The sequence below is a fragment of the Onychomys torridus genome, chromosome 5 (assembly GCF_903995425.1).
Source record: "Onychomys torridus chromosome 5, mOncTor1.1, whole genome shotgun sequence".
NCBI classification, from domain to species: Eukaryota; Metazoa; Chordata; class Mammalia; order Rodentia; family Cricetidae; genus Onychomys; species Onychomys torridus.
The window spans coordinates 37295564-37312498 of NC_050447.1; the positions used below are offsets into that span (position 1 = coordinate 37295564).

General features: G+C 46.9%; 1 protein-coding gene across 3 annotated transcripts in view; it reads left to right on the forward strand.

The window, feature by feature from the left end:
- Positions 1-12964, forward strand: part of Pmfbp1 (polyamine modulated factor 1 binding protein 1) — a 72064-nt gene extending 59100 nt beyond the window's left edge. For 2 of the 3 annotated variants that reach the window (XM_036186699.1, XM_036186701.1), the window contains exons 11-21: positions 387-576; positions 716-869; positions 1830-1997; positions 2233-2370; positions 6214-6378; positions 6826-6993; positions 7309-7476; positions 8217-8320; positions 8765-8839; positions 11666-11964; positions 12481-12964. In XM_036186699.1, the coding sequence (XP_036042592.1) occupies positions 387-576; positions 716-869; positions 1830-1997; positions 2233-2370; positions 6214-6378; positions 6826-6993; positions 7309-7476; positions 8217-8320; positions 8765-8839; positions 11666-11964; positions 12481-12497 (1646 nt within the window). In that variant the 3' untranslated portion in view covers positions 12498-12964. The remainder of the gene's footprint in view (positions 1-386; positions 577-715; positions 870-1829; positions 1998-2232; positions 2371-6213; positions 6379-6825; positions 6994-7308; positions 7477-8216; positions 8321-8764; positions 8840-11665; positions 11965-12480) is intronic. The other variant, XM_036186700.1, reaches the window with a different exon arrangement.
- Positions 12965-16935: the final 3971 nt, after the last annotated feature.

The following is a 16935-nucleotide window of genomic DNA, read 5'->3' on the forward strand; positions in this document are numbered from 1 at the left end:
GGCATGTGCTTGGTCCCCGGCACCAAAAGAATAAGTCACTAAATAACATTTGAGCATTCTCTGTAATGGATGGCTAATCATGGTGCTCACCAGACTAAACTCCTCAAGGACTGGGATTTGTCCCTAGTGACAGAATTAGATGGAGGTACTGAGCAATTTCTACCAGTTTGTTTAATTTTAGTCAGGGAGGAATCCAAGGCTGAAGGGTAGTTGAAGACAGACAGTTTAGCCGAGTTCCTTCAGACCTATGATGGCATCAGGAGAGGCAAGGACAGGCTGAGAATGGAAGAATGTCACAGAATAGAAGACTTCGTCTCTAGTGAGTCCTGACTGAGAGTTCAGTGTGCTGCCTGCCCCTCAAACGGAGCCCTCCTTGGCTTCTTCAGATCAGAATCTAACCCGGTGTAAGGAGGAAGCACACCAGGCTGGAAGCAGCCTAGAGGATGCTCATCGGAAACTCGAGAGCTGCCTTCTCCAGGACAAGCAGAAGACAGATGTCATCAAGGATCTGCAGGGTCAGGTGCAGAAGCTGCAGATGGAGTCCTCGGCAGCCGAGGAGGAGAGAAAGAGCAGCAGGTACCCCAACCCCATTTCTGGAGCACAGGTGGGCAGCTGCCCAGAGTGGGATGGTGACATGACAAGCCCTGGGGTGGGACCGTCTCCACAATCCGTCAACACAGGCCCCGAAACACTTCCTGTGGTCACCTTGCTGTAGGAAACGGATAGAGGAGCTAACCTCAGAACTCAAGGAGGACCAGAGGAGGCTTGCAAATTCAGACAAAGAAAAGACGATGCTCCAGAAGACACTCAATGAAGATGAAAGAAAAATAAATGATTTGCTTGATTCTGTCAAAGTGTCTGAGCAAAAGGTAAGAGAGCACACCGGCAGCCACCTTCACTATCTGTCCTGCCTGCGGCTAAGTGGGTCAGTCTTTATTAACTTTCTGGAACTTGTATTAGACTGTTACACCAGCCACTTGGGACCAGTTGCCATGACTGATCGTAAGCATTTTCAAGGGTTACGTTTAAAAATAACCAGAGGACAACATAGGTTGCTGTATTATTTGTTTTTCTATTGCTATGATAAAACACCATCACCAAGGAAACTTATAGAAGAAAGAGTTTCTTTAGGATACATTGCAGAGAGTTCGAGTCCATCACGGGGGCAGCGGCAGAAATTGGTCGGCATGCCAGCTACAGCAGGGTGCTGCGAGGCTGTATCTTGAGCCATGAACACAAAGCAAGAGGGAGGACAAGGCCTTAAATCCTCAAAGCCCAGTCACTAGTGACATAGTCCCCTCAGCAAGGCCACACCTCCTAACCTCCGCCCCAAACAGTGCCAACAACTGGGGACCAGGTGTTCAAATGCAGGAGCCCAAGAGGGACATTCTAGCTCAGACCACAGTTGGTTCATCTGTTCGCCATCAATGCTTGCCCACTGTGACCTACGTCCCCAGCCTCTACAGCTCTTCTTCTGCAGACTGAAGGGCTGTCCCTGTCCATCAGTTGACAGCCTTTGATCTCTCATGTATTCCTTATTCTTCTAAGATTCACTTTATTCAAAGAGGTTTTCATGTGAAGAGTTGAAGAGCTAGCTGGTCTAGTGGGCAAGAAGGTCGACATTATAGGAACTGGGCCAACAAATAAATTGATTTAGCTAAACAAAGAAAGGTGTTACAGGGCACTAAAGCAGACATTCGGGGGCGGGGGGTTAAGCAATAACCCTCACGCTTGCCTCCACCCACACCTGGGTCGAACTGTCCGGATTTCTTTTCCCACATATAATAGTCCAGGACTGTCTTGCAGCCCGGCCTTTTTCTCCCCCTCAGCAAAGGGAGCTAACAAATGCCAAAAACAAGCTGCAAGAGGAGCTCCAGGAGATGAAAGGGCTTCTGGAGGAGAAACGGGAACAGCTGAAGAGGAGCAAGGAACAGGAAAAGTCCCTGGAGGGAGAAACCGATGCTTTACGACAGGAAGCCAAAAAGAAAGAAAAGATGGTGAGGGTGGAAGTTGGAGAGGTCAGACTGTGGATCGGGGCCTAGAGGGTGGCAGGCAGCCTGGGGGGCGGGGGGGGGGAGGGCTCAGAAGAGGATGGAGAGAAGGGAGTAGTCAGTAGAAGAGGGAGGCGGCCTGAAGGACCCCAGGGAGGAGGTGAGGGGCGGGAAGGAAAGGTGTCACCAGTGAAGCCCACTCTGGCGGTGGGGGTGGCTTTACCGTTTAATGGGGGAGCAGGCAAAAGAGCATTTGAGGAAGCTGGAGGAAGAAAAGGAGAATCTCCAGACGGAGCTGAACGCCTGTTCTTCACACCTGGAATCCTCCATCAACAAATACAACAACGCCCAGAAAACCATCCAAGAGCTCAACATAGAGGTGAGGAGACAGCATCCCCAAAGAGGGGACCCCCAACTGCTCATCTCCAGCTTGGCTGCCTATGCAGGCTGAGGCCCTGGCAGCTCATCTGTCTTTTAATGGGTGGAGGTGGCTACAGACCCTGGTGTCGGGGGGGAGGGGAGGGGATTTTTCTTCCTTACATAACAGGTTTCATTTCGTAGTTGAAGAGCCCCCACCCCAAACTACCTGAAATTTTCCACCAAGTCTTCCGGCATTATAAATTAGACAAAGAATTGAGTGAATCAGTTGTTTGGAGCCACTTGAGAGAGGATGTTCTCAAATGTAATTGCAAGGCACAAAAGGTGCCAGGAGAGGGTCATTTCCTTCAAGTTCGCATTTCATGGTGCAGATGAAAGTCACGGGTGTGACAGAGTCTAGGAACTGCACTGAAATTCAGCCATTCTCTTTACATATCTTCCATCTGCTTCACTCTTAACAAAGTATACATCACTGTGATCCCCATTTACAAAGGAAAGAAAGGCCGAATCCCAGGGCCACTAATTAGTAAGTGATGGGACGAACCAGTGTTTGAACCTGGATCATCCGACTCTAATGCCTGTCCTTTTTCTCCAGCACACACAGTGATGCTTTCCCCAGTGGAATATATTATACCTTTCTGAACAAGAAAAAAAAAAACATATAGTACTTAGAAGACAAGTCTCTTGAGCTACAAATGAAAACCTGGGCATCTCTTAATCTTTCATAATACAAAAAGATCTGAAATTGTACGACCATTCAAAGCTTAAGATGAGCACTTCCCAACAGCACCTCATGCCTCGCCATGATGATAGACAAGGGACATGTCTGAGCGGATACTAGTGTGACCACTAGCCGCATCTTGCCACTGAGAACTGAGGAATTGACTTTGTACTTTTAATTAATATTAACTAATTTTAAGTTCAGACAGCACAGGTCTCAGGTACTGGCATTCTTGGAGTTTTGTCCTCTGGAGTGGTAAATCTTGAGGCCTCGGTCATTTAGCTCCCTGGGAACGCTCCTCACATCGAAAGAATGCTGCTAAAATGTTCTGTATGAGCCTGATATCAAAAGTTAGTCATGTAGATTTGGAAGTAAGAGCACCAATATCAGAATTTCTTTGCTCAAAAAGCAAGAGGGATTTGGTTTTTTGACATGTAAGCATATTCAGCTTTTTAATGTTCAAGTTTTTAAAAAGCATTTCTTATACATGTGATAGATCCACTGAATCAATTGAAATGGCTATTAGAAAAAGGCTGAGATTTGCTTTCTAAACATGTACTTCCTTTAATCAATATCCCATATTTTATTTTCAATTTTGCTATTTGAAAATAAGGAAATACATATTGAGGACCTTTCCACTTATTTGATTATATCATGTTTCCACTGTATTTTATTATATTCAATATTAATATAAAACCTCACTCGTAATTTGTATATATTAATTCTCTGTTTGAACATCTTAGGGAGCTTACTTTAAGTTGTACTAGTCTCTCAGTTTACTTTCACAAGGCGTGTGTTTGTATGTGTGTGTATACAGTGTTAGGGATCAGACCCCAGGCCATTTACATGCTAGGCTCCTCAACTTTTCTATTTTGAGACAAGGTCTCCCTATGTAGCCCAAGGTGTCCTCAAACTCATGATCCTCCAGAATCTACCTCCTGCATGCTGGGATTACAGGCATGCACCACATCATTCAGTTTATGGGTTATTTTTAGTAGATAATTAAATCATTTGTAAACAACAAGTTTCCTAAATATTTCTTTGCAATGTTTATCCTTGTTTTACTTTTCTTGCCTTGTCACATTGGACAGCATCTTCAGTATGATGGTGGACAGCAGCAGTAGTAGGGCATCTTGCTCTTTGCTCCTAATGCATCTGCTTCAGTACCATGTGACCTATGGGCTTCTTGCTACCTTTATCTTGAGCCCCTTCAGATTCTCAGTTACTAAAAGGCTTGTCGGTATAGGGCGTTGAATTCCAACAGGCACCTTGTTGTTTTTCTGTTAAGATAATAATACCGTCTTTCTCCTTAACTCAATACTATGGTAAATCACAGTTTGGGCTCATCTTTATGTTTTTAGTTTGCATCCTGGTTGTGTATCATGTGTCTCTCTTCTAAATACACACTTAATCTAGAAAGTGAAATAAGGCTGGTGCAACTGGAATGCATTGATAAAGACATTGGTGTATGATTAGACTGGTAAGATAAGTAGAGGCAGACATCGTGGCCTCCGTTAAAATCTGAGTTGTATTTTAAGAACAATGAAAAGCTATTGATAGCATTTCCTCAGAGACAAGACACACGGAACTCTGAAACTGGGCTGGGGGGAGGGGGAGGTGTAGATGTGGGGAGACCAGTTGGGAGGATGTGCCGATTAGGGGAAGACTGGCTGATGGGCTGGCTGACTGTGGTACAAAGCAAGGAGTCAAGGGTGGCTTAGTGGCTACACGTTCTGAAGGGTTCCCTCTGCTTCCAGACTAGAAACAGATCCATCCTGGACTTAGAATCTACAGGGAGATGACATATTTTATCCATAATAATTCACAGCCATATAGTGACATTCATTACAAATCCTTTTCCGTGCATCATCCTATTTGCCCATCGCAAACACTGTATGAAGTGTTGAAAGGTTCCCAGCCTGTGAAGAAAGAACTGAGGCCAGAGAAATAAGTGACAGACCCTGGACCTCCACCCAGTTTTGTAGTTCCACATCTCAACTGCCTTCAACCACCCCAGCATGCTCTCTGCCAAGTGTAGGATGCCGAGTTGTTTTAAACACACTGCTGCCAGGGCTGGGTTCAGTAAGTAGACCACCTTGAACCAGACAATGTGTGAATCTCTAAATAAACAATGTAACTTTACAGTCAACCCAAAACTTAACATTTACTATATGGCTGTTGTGTAGCTGTTGTGTATTGTGCTCTAAGGTATAGCAACAAGAAGGAAATGATAACTAAAGTAAACACAAGGCTGGGTAAGTGAAATGTTGTATCATCTCTACTAGCCTGGCTGAATTCCACCGTGTGTCCAGGTGCACGCATGTATTCACGAACATGTGGGTGAGTGTGTTTGGAGATCAGAGGACAGCTCTCAGGTGTAGTTCCTCAGGTGCCATCTGTCTTCTCTCTCTTTTTGAGACAGGGTCTCCCAGTGGCTTAGAAATTACCAAACAGGCTAGTCTGCTTTGAGTCCCAGAGATCCGCCTGTGTCTACCTCCCCAGCACTGGGACTAATTATAAGAGCACACTGTCAGACCCAGCATCTTTTTTTTTTTAATTCTATGTATATGTATGGTTTGCCTACATGTATGTCTGTGTACCACATGTATGCAATGCCTGTGGAGACCAGAAGAGGGTATCAGATCCCCCAGAACTGGAGTTACAGATAGTTGTAAGCAACCATGTGGTTGCTGGGAATTGAACCCAGGTCTCCTGAAAGAGCAGCCAGTACCCTTACCACTGAGCCATCTCTCCAGCCCTGAGACTCATCTTTTGTTAAATAGGTTCTAGGGATCTAACTCGAGTCCTCACAAGCACTTTGTGGACTGGGCTATCTCCTTGGCCCAGACTGACCTCTTTGTGTCTGTGAAACATAGTCCATGTAGTTAGTGTGTCCCAGTGCTGTTTATATTGGAAATATGGTAGCCAAAAAGGGAACTATGGCTGGAGAGATACAGGAAAGCTTGGAAGGAACTCTACAGTTCCTAACAGTGAGATGGAGATGTGAGCATGAACACAAATATTCAGCCAAGTATGGCGGAGAGCCCGACTCTTGTCTACCTCCTGCAGTCCCACATCTGGGGCCAGGAACAGCCTTGACAGCCATGTTCTTGTTCCCTAAAGATAGGCCGCCAGAAAGAGGCCATCATGATCCTGCAGGCACAGCTGGATTCCGCGATACAGAAAGAGAAGAACTGCCTCCAGAACATGGTCAGTAAAGAAGCCTACGAAGAAGTTCTGCGGAAGTCGGGCATCTGCCAAGATGACCTGACCCAAGCCCTGGAGAAGGTGAGGCCACACCTACTCTTCGCCAAGGAAGTAGTCGAAGAAATTCAGGGACTGTGAGTGGGCAGAAGCCAATTCTTAGAAGACTGACAGTCCTCAGGGACTTCTCAACCCTTGCCTAGACAGGGGTGTCTGCCCTACATTCCCTTAGCTTTCTACGCTGTTGCCCTTGCATTTGTTGGGGGGTGGCAGAGATGACAATCTGGGAAACTCATGCGTCATCTCTGCTGACCAGTGGATAGGAGTAGGAAGAGAGAAAATGAAAGGAGGGCATGAAAACCAGGGAAGGAGGTGCAGAAAGCCAACCACTGTCCCTCCCTACCCCTCTGGAACACCAGCACCACTGTGGGCAGAGGACAGGGAGGGCCTGGAACCTTCTGCACTAAAGACTCAGCAGAGAAGGCCAACGGCCCTGGTGGCCACTCTAATGCACTCTGTCTTTGCCGGAAGCTCACGCACACGACCTCGGAGACAAAGAGCCTACAGCGCAGCTTGCAACAGGCCCAGGAGAGGAAAGCTCAGCTGGAAGATGAAATCATAGCTTATGAGGAAAGGATGAAAAAGCTCAATATGGAGTTAAAAAAACTGCAGGGCTTCCACCAGCAGAGTGAGCTGGAGGTGAGAGGCTGGTGGGGGCGGGGCTCGGGCCGCTTCCTGTTAAGAGGTCCACAAGGTCACCTTTTGCACGCAGAATTACTTAGCGCTCAACACATACCCTTTGGCTACTGGGTTCACGCTGGCTCCACCTTCGCCGCTTCGGTAATGACAGGCAGGCAGGAAGGTCGGAACAGGGGCGCCCTCTGCTGGTCACTGGAAATAAAAGGCATACGCACCCGCACACTCCAAGCCAAGCTTCCCGCTTGGAGAGGGCACCCTCCTCCACCTTGCCTGGTTCTGCCCCTGCCCACGCCCTCACTTTGCACTCCCGAGCAGGTGCACAACTTTGACAAGAAACTGGAAGAGATGAGCAACCAGGTGCTGCAGTGGCAGAAGCAGCACCAGAGTGACCTCAAGATGCTGGCAGCTAAGGAGTCGCAGCTCCGGGAGTTCCAGGAGGAAATGGCTACCCTGAAAGAGAGCCTCCTTGCGGATGAGAAGGAGGTGGGCACTGTCTGGATTCTGTCACTTGCTCTCCACCTCTCCTGACTGGGGAGTCATGGGGGATGCCAGGAACAAGGAAAACACACACACACACACACACGCACGCACGCACGCACGCACGCACGCACACTATTCTGCAGGAAACAGAATCTGGATACTTCCAGCCACCTCTCAACTCACCTGTTTTCCTGTGGTTTTGTTGATAGAGAGATATTGACCAAGACTCTCAACAAGACTCATCAGCTGCCACTCACAACCCCTAGTGCGCCCTCTTCTGGGCACATCCTGTCAGGTTTTGCCATCCAACTGGTTAAGTGGCCTTCGAGGTATGCCCCCACCTCCAGCGACCCAAGCAGTGCCATTCATGACATGAAGTCTCGGGACATCTTGGGGTGGCCACAGGGCCCTTGTTCAAATTTAAAAGAAGTGCCTCTTGTTCCTGGTTCTTCCATTTGTTATGACATGAGCTCGGAATACCATGTTTAAACAAAGTTGCTTCGCCGCCATTAGTCTGAGAACCATTACTGTGAGTGTCCAGGTCCACCGTGTCTGTGATGAGTGGTCCTCTCAGGCAGGGCTCTGCTGTGTGGAATGAGGTCCTGCATGTGGCAACTCTGGCCTCAGGTTGGGTAGCAGAGTTGATTTTTCCCCCCTCAGTTAGAAGAATCCAGATTTGGGGGAGGGAGATGGCAGTCGGTTTTCCCATCCCTTATGGTCTCCTTTTCTTCTTGTCTGCAAAGCCATGCAGCCCACCCCAGAGGGTAACAACCAAAGAGAACTGTAGGCTCCACCGGGACAATGATCAGATCATGTGCAACGTGGAACAGTGGGCAAAGGAGCAGAAGTAAGTACTCCAGACAAAAGTAGGGTGGGTCCCAAGGCCAGGCCGAACCGAGAACCGCAGCGACTAATCACACACACCTGCGAGAACTCATGCACGCACAAGGGTTCCAAGTCAGAGGGGTCTCACCCCTCCAGACAGGTTCACTAAGTCTATAGCATAGGATCAGGGCAGCATCCAGGGCAGCTCACTTCACTGAGCGACACACTTCCTCTTCCCAAGATGGGATCCAGCCTCATGTGGATCCCTTGAACCCATTCCTTTGGAAATGTATTCGATCATCTGAATGTGAGTCCTCAATTGTCAAGATTCACAAGGCTCCCGCTCAGGGACGAGGTGATGGGGGCCAAGGAACAAGCAGAAACCCTGCTGGGAAGGGCCAGTGCCCATCAGTCAACTTCTCACCCATCTAGGGAAGAGCCATCTTTCCCGTGTGTTTTATTACAGGATTGCTAATGAAAAACTGGGAAACAAGCTGCGAGAACAGGTCAAATACATCGCCAAGCTTACCGGAGAAAAGGAGTAAGTTGTCTCCCTGCACTGTTGTCCCTTGCGATCAGCCCTGGCTGACTGACATTCTGTATGGGGACTAGCCCCCAGAGAAAAAGCAAAGATCTGGAAGGACCCTGAGACCTGAAACAGTTCCTAAGCAACACTGGTATGTCACTTGACTGCACTGGACCTTAATTCTCTCCCTCAACAGCAATTCAATGAGGGGATGAAACTTCCCACCTCCTTCCCCAACTCACCTCCTTGATGTTCAGAGGCAGAGAGCATTGAGAAAGGACTGGGCACTGCAGGCAGGCTGTGGTCGGGGCTGAATGACTGTACCGGAGGTCCGTGAACAAAGGAGCATGGAAGCCATGACTCTGTGGAAGAGCTGAGGTGGGAAGTCCAGGTTAAAGGGTCCTCTGCTTCACTGCTCCTCAGGAAACTGAGGCTCCTGTACATGGAGCCTCACTCTCCCACCTGGTCAAAGGCCCACCCACCAAGAGTGAGGCATGGGACGACAGGAAGTCAGAGAACAGAGGCCAAGAAACAACTGTCTAAACACAGACTATTGCAGACAGGGCCTAGGATAGCGCTTCCCAAGCTTTTGCCAGGGACACAGAAACCACCATGCCTGGCATTCTAGGAGGGTCTGGAGAGGGTTTGCTTGTGACAACACTGGCCAAGCAGCAGTTACCTCACACTCTGCTGTGAGGGCTGAGGGTGTCTGTGTCTCCGCACACCTGGCGTCCATCTGTGGCTCCCAGGAGCAAGCAAGCTCTGTCCTGGGCTTTGACCTTAAGTTGGATAATGAGTTAAAGGAGAGAACAGAGCTGTGACATGGAGAATAAGACACCAAGAGCAGGAGGAGCCTGCGTGGGGATGTGGAAGATAGCAGAGACACTGACAGAGACAGAGAGAAGACAGAGACAGAGAGAAGACAGCAGAGACATGGACAGAGGAGAAGATGGAGAGCTAGGGAGTGGAGGACATGCTAGACCTGGCCTCCAGCCCAGTGGCACATGGACTGGTGGGCTACAGAAGAGGCCAGATTTGCAGAAAGCAAGTGGGTAAAGCATGTGACCAGTAAGAGGCAGAGGATCCATTCCATCATGTGATTGCCTCTAAAAAGGACCATGACACTTTCTAATAAAAAAAAAATTATGAAAATATTTAACTAAAAAAACAGTTGTCATAATCTCGAAAGCTCCATACCCAATGGCACAGGCCACCACAAGTTCAAGGCCAGCCTGGGTAATTTAGTGAAACCTTATCTCAAAATTTTTAAATTGGAAAAAAAAAAGGTCATGGACATAGTCCAGTGGTAGAATACCACTTGTATGAGCAAGACCCTAGGCACAATCCCTAGGAATGCCAAAAAATTATAAAGTAACAGGTAACTCCATGCTCTTCCTTATATTTTACCAAGTTCCAGAAAGCCATTTCACCATGAACTCATTCTTGAATTTCCCTGGTCTTATCTTATAATAATAATAATAATAATAATAATAATAATAATAATAACAATAGCACAACTAACATTCTGTTATTCAGCACATGGGAAGCAGTGTGTGTAGTCAAGTCTTCTCAGGTCCTGCCCGTCCAGACAAATCTCTCTCATCTGTGGTCCTGCAGCCGCTCAGTCCCAATAAACACACAGAGGCTTATATTATCTACAAAGTGTATGGTCTATGGCTAAGAATTCTTGCTAGCTAGCTCTTACAACACAACCCATTTCTATTTATGTATGAGTTGCCACAGGTCCGTGGCTTACCAGTCTGCTGGCATCTTGCTTCTCCTTCGGCAGCAGCTGGCGCAATGTGGTGAAATTTTACTTGTGCACCCCCAAGTGTGTTTTGCACACATTGACTTACTTAATCTTCCTGAGACCTCATGAGCTGAGAAAACAGGCACTCCTCAACTTAAGGTGGAGCCATGTCTGGATAAAACCATTGTAAGCTGAAAATATTATTCGGCCAAACATTCACTTCATACCCATAATTTATCACATGGTGGCCTGTAGAGCAGTGGCTGTGCCTGATTGGAAACTGAAGTTCATGGCCATTTCCCAGCATCTCCCAAGAAGCCTGGGCCAGGTCTTGCCAGTCTGAGAAAAAAAAAAATCCAAGTTCAAAGTACAGTTTCCTACTGAGTGTATATTGTTTTCACACCCTTATGAAGCCAAAAATACTCTTAAGTTGAAGCATCAAGCCAGGGTCTAGAGCCTCTGGTCACATATCCGGGAGGCTAAACGTCTCCCCTGTCTCTGTAGAGTCTCCCATCATCCACTGCTCTCAAGACTTGTTAGGAGAAATCCATAGGTTGATAATAGCTGCCATCTATTGAGTCATGGAGAAGACACTAAATTATCTTTCCTCTGCCCTATCTCCCTGCCTCTACCAACTCATCTGTAAAATGGGAAGAAAAAATTTGGCCATGTTCTCCACAGAGCCAGGAACCCTGTACTCTCTACTCTTCAGAAAGGGGAACAGAGAGATCTAGGGTGTTGGCTTTGGGTGAGTGCATTTCCCAGACAAAGAAAGCTATGGGCACACACAGTCAGAACTGCCCAGAGCAGCCTTCTGGTTCATCTATCAGATTTCCATCATTTTTCAAACTGAATCCTTCCACGAACCCCAGACAAGGCAGGCTTAACTGTCCCCATCAAAAAAACATAGACATGAGGCCCAGAACTGGCAGAGTGGGTCCTCTTCCTGGTCTTCCTCACCCCCATGTCTGAGCCTCTTCCACGGGACACAGATGGGCTTCCACTTACACAGGGTGAACGTGAGAACCCAGCTCTGAAGAGGTGGGCCCTCCTCCCCCTGACCCCTGTGACACCCTCTGGGTTCTTTCCAGCAGGGAGCCACACATCAAACAGACCGAATGGCCACCTGCCCTCACTTCCCTCTCCTCCCACAGCCACCTCCACAATGTCATGGTCCATCTGCAGCAGGAAAACAAAAAGCTGAAGAACGAGATAGAAGAGAAGAAAAAGGCAGGACACACGAGGATCTGTGGCAGGGCCCTAGGCCCAAGCAAACTGGAATCTTCCCAAAAGGGGAAACTATGCAGCTCACTAGGCTGGAGAGGAATACCCCAGGACATGACCCCAAAAGTGGACATCAACAAGTACATCGGGGTGCCCCACTTCACGGGTACGTGCGCCACTTTCTCTTTGCTGCTGTAATATCCCCTTCCTTTTATCCGTGAACCAAAACAGCAGTAGTGTGACCTCATTCTCCAAAAAATACACTGGATTAGAACTCACACAGGAAGAAAACAGGTTACTGGAGACCTCCATTCATAGTGATCATTCCTTCTACACCTGTAGATGGAGAAGACAAATTACTGACCCTCAGATCTGAAAACTGAGTGATACCCCAGGACCTCATATCACAGACCTGTCTCCTCCCTTGACTCAGTCCCACTGTGAGGTGGAGGGGAAAGAGGAAAAGGAAGAATAGACTTCCTCCTTCTCTTATTGGCTGGACATCCCACAGGAGTACCCAGCCTTCCACTCATCCCCAGCTTATGCCCTGCTGTTCCTACCACCTCTTTAGCCCATGAAACCCAGAAGGGAGATGTCATCCTCCAACCGAGCTGTCATGGCCTCAAGAAGTCACCCATTCACTTCTCCTCAAATTAAACCTTTGTTCCTTCCATTTCCCCAGGCTCCTCATATTGCTAGAATCGGCTCCTCACCTAAGCACCATTCCTACACATTTTCAGAGGACAGTGAGTCCCCACGCCTCTTTCTTGACTGGAATCAGCTCCTATAGTCATCTATCAAGGCCCCTGCCTGGTTTATCAGATGTTATTGCCTTACTGAGGTTGTCTACTTCCTGAAACGGAGTGAGCTGTGGTACCCACTCCCACCTCCAGGCCCAGACTCTGAAATAAAGTCACAAACAACACAACTTCCGTGAGCTCCTGGTGTCTGTGCACTGCCCATCCCAGTGACCTGCCCATCCCAGTGACCTGCCCATCCCAGTGACCTGCCCATCCCAGTGACCTGCCCATCCCAGTGTTCTCCAGATGCCCATCATTCTGGTCTCTTTACTTCTCTTTACTTCACAAAGCAAGCCTCTGAGTTACTTGGATTAGGTTTTTAAACCAAAAAGAGGGAATTAGTACCCCCGCTTTTTAATCTCTGTCTGGAATTTTAAATAGAAAAAAAAAATCTAGAAACCTTTTTTTTTTCCCCAAAAAAGGAAAACAATTCTAGGGCCCAAAAGAAAGTGCTAGAAGTAAGTGATGCATTTTCCAAGTGAGAAAGAGTGGGCACACCATCTGCTTCCTCCCTGGCTGCCATATTACATGCCTCCTTTTAACAAGTTTACTTTTCCCCCCAGCCAGGACAATACAAGTAAAATTCCATTATAACAAACTCCAAGGACGGCTAAACTACTTTATTGTGGTAGGATTTTGTTAAGCAGAGTACATGTCTGGAATTTATATTTCCAGTCTATAGGAAATAGAGACAAATGGCTACCTGAGTAAACTAAGAGGAATAAATGGAAAAGCTTGCATTCCTGAGAGGGTGGGAAGAGGAAAGGAGAAGGCACTGTGGGCAATGATTCTCAAATGCTCTTGCCTCCCTCCCAGCCAAATCAAGCCGAGAAAACGCACCGCTGATCATGATGGTTCAACCTTGCCAGGATGTAGAAGGATTAAGCTCCTGTGTGCAGAGAAGTGAGCACTGAGAGGCTCTGGAAACATCTCTTATGGTGGTTGATGGCCACCTGCTTAAGGTCTTCTGATTTTGTCCCCAACTTGGCTTAGAATAGCTTTTATTTTCTAGAGAAAAGCAGAACTCAAAAGGAAAAACACCCGATACCAACAAGACCTGCATCCTAGTCTTAGGTACGGTCCCTATATTCAAACACAAATTCAATATCCTTAAAGTCCACAGCCCGATCTACTAAGAAGACAGGATTACCTCCATATTTCAAGAAAATATTTCACATACGTCAGCCAAAATTGCAACCTCTGGACACTGCATCACATAGTATTCAAAGCTGTCTTTCCCTCTCTATGGAGGTGATTATATGGGATCAAGGTGCATGATGGGATCAAGGAGATAGAAACATTTTACTATTTCCCCCAGTAACCCAGCTATGAAAGCTCAGGCAGATGGAAGGCCTGTGTAGGCAGAGAACAGACTTAGAGGATACTGAAGAAAGATGGAGAAGCTAAGTGTTCCTTGACACATAACCAAAGAAGTCAGTCTCTACAAAACCATTTAATGTCTGACACTGAAAAGAAATGGTTGTGGAAACCCATTTTGAAAACCACAGCTGCGTGCTCAAAGCTCCTGGGTTTCCTCTGAGGCTGAGAACCAGGATGCCCACTTGTGCCCCTTGAATTAACTCAATTCTAGTCCCTGTAGCCAGAGTGCTTAAAGGCAAGAAAAAGAAAAGATCTCCAGATTAGAAAGCGGGGGCTGGCAAGATGGTTCAGCAGGTGTAGCGGTTTAAACGAGGAGGTCCCCATAGTCTCAGAGACTTGAACACTTTGTCCTAGTCACGGGCACTGTCTGGGGAGGTTGAGGAGGTGCAGTCTTGCCAGAGAAAGTGTGTCACTTGGGGTGGGCTCTGAGAATCAATAACCTCATCCCACTTCCTGCTTGCTCTCTCTACTTCCTGCATACATTTAAAGACAAACCTCAGCTTCCTGCTCTTGCCTCCGTGCCTGCTAGACTTCCTCCTCACTGTGAGGGCCTTCTGTCTCTCAGACAAACTCTTCTTTAAGTTGCCTTGGTCATGGTATTTTATCACAAGTGAGCAACGAATAGAGCAGGCTATCGTGCTTGCTGAGCAAACCCGATATTGGAACTCCATCCCTAGATCCCACATAAAAAGCTGGATGTGGCAGCATGTACCTGTAATCCCAGCACCCCCACAGCATGATGGGAGGCCGAGAAAGGAGACTCACCGGGAAGCACATGGGCCAGCCTGGAGCATGCAGCCTGACAGGTTAAAAGAGAGCCTGCCTCAGTAAGGTGAATGCAGACAACTGGCTACTAATTATCTCTGTTCACAGATTGTATTTTATATGTGGAAAATCCTATGCTGGGAATGTAGCTTAGCCAGTACCATGCTTCCTGAGCATGCGCTAGGCTCTGGGTTCAATCCCCAGCACTGCATAAAACATGTATGGTAATCCACACCTGTAATCCCAGCACCCAGAAGGCGGAAGGAGAAAGATCAGGAATCCATGGTCATCTCTGATTACACAGGAAGTCTGAGAACAGGCTGAGGCATTCAAGACCCTGTCTCAGAAAAGGAAAAACAAAACAAAAATTCCTACACATTGCAGACATACCCAAGAGAACAACTGCTGTAGCAAACAAATTCAGTAAAGTAGCAGGATAAAAGGCAATACACAGAACTCAGTTACATTTCTATACACTAATAATGAGCAGTCAGGAAATCACAAAAATAGTGCCGTTTACTACAGCATGCAAAGAATCAAATACACGGGCATGATGGTGCATAACTGTAACCCAACACCCAGAAGGCTGAGGTAGGAGGGTCACAGTTGAAGGCCAGCCTAGGAAACAAAACAAAAAAATTGCAATTAGCCAAGTGGGTTGTGCTAGGTTTCATGCCAACTTGATGCAGGCTACAGTCATTTTGGAAGAGGGAACCTCAGCTGAGAAAATACCCCACCAGATTGATCTGTGGACAAATCTGTGATATATTTTGATTGATGACTGATGTGGGAGGAACCAGCTGACCATGGGCAATGCTATCCCTAGGCTGGTCTGGGTTCTATAAGAAAGCAGGATAAACATGCCATGGGGAGCAAGCCAGGAAGCAGCACCCTTTCATGGCCTCTGCATCAGCTCCTGCTTCCAGGTTCCCGCCCTGACATCTCTAGATGATGGACTACAAGCTATAAGATTAAATAAACCTTTTCTTCTTCAAGTTGCTTCTGGTCATAGTGTTCTATCACAACAAAAGAAACTCAACATTAACGGGGAAAGACTGATTCAAGGACAACTATAAAACATCACTAAAACAGGCATACACAGAACACAGTCAAGTTCATGAAGCGGAAAACTTGTGTTGATATTACCCACATGGATTTATAGATTTGGTACAATTCTATCAAAATTCCAATTCCAAAAAATACCTCTTGCAGAAATGGAAAAAAAAAATCCATGCTAAAATTAACATGATTTCAGGGGAACTGAAAACAATCATTAAAAAGGAAAAATAAAGCTGAAGATTCATGTTCCTATTTTAAAACTTTTTAAAAATGTTTATTTGTATAGCTATGTTACTTGTATGCCATGTATGTATGCCAGAAGTGGGGGGGTCAAAGCCCCTGGAACTGGAGCTACAGATGTTTGCAAGCCATCATGTGGGTACTGGGGAACTGAACCTGGGTCCTCTGCAAGAACAGCCAGTGCTCTTAACCCCTGAGCCTGCAAAGCTACAGTGATCAAAACAGAGTGGTCCTGTCATGAAGACAGTCCTATTGATCAACAGAAGCACAAAGAACCCAAATACCCTTGCCTAAGGCCACATGATTTCTGACAAGGGTAGCAAGACCATTCAGTAGGGAAAAGACCGCCTTAAACAACCGGTATTGGCTATGAACATGCAGATGAGTGAAATCTTTATTTAATATCATATATAAAATTAATTCTGTTACAAGGCTAAACACAGATGACTGAGAACAAATTCCCTGCCCCTAGCAGGGCTCTTCTACAGACTACACAGGCACCAGTGCCCTCACTCCAGCAAGTCCCAAGTGGGAGGAGTTCACCTCAGGGTCATGTCTAAATAGAGACACAGGACATTTTTAGAAATGTTTCTGTCCACTAGAAACAGAATCAGCCATCAGCAGAGGAAGCCAGTAAGATCCAGTGATAAGGCTGCCCTACAAAGAAAAGCATCTGTAATTGCATGACAACCTTACAGACACAGGTCCAGACTGAATCCCAGGCAGAAGCTTTAACACAAGTCACCTTCAGGAAGCCCTGCAGGAGCAGGAGGCTACCATGCTTCCTGTGGCACCTGTGCCCGTGGCCAGGACTTCCTTCCTTTGACAGTGCATCAGACCCATAGTTCTAATATCCCGTTTTTCTCATCTAAAGGAGCATGGAAAGGGGTTTG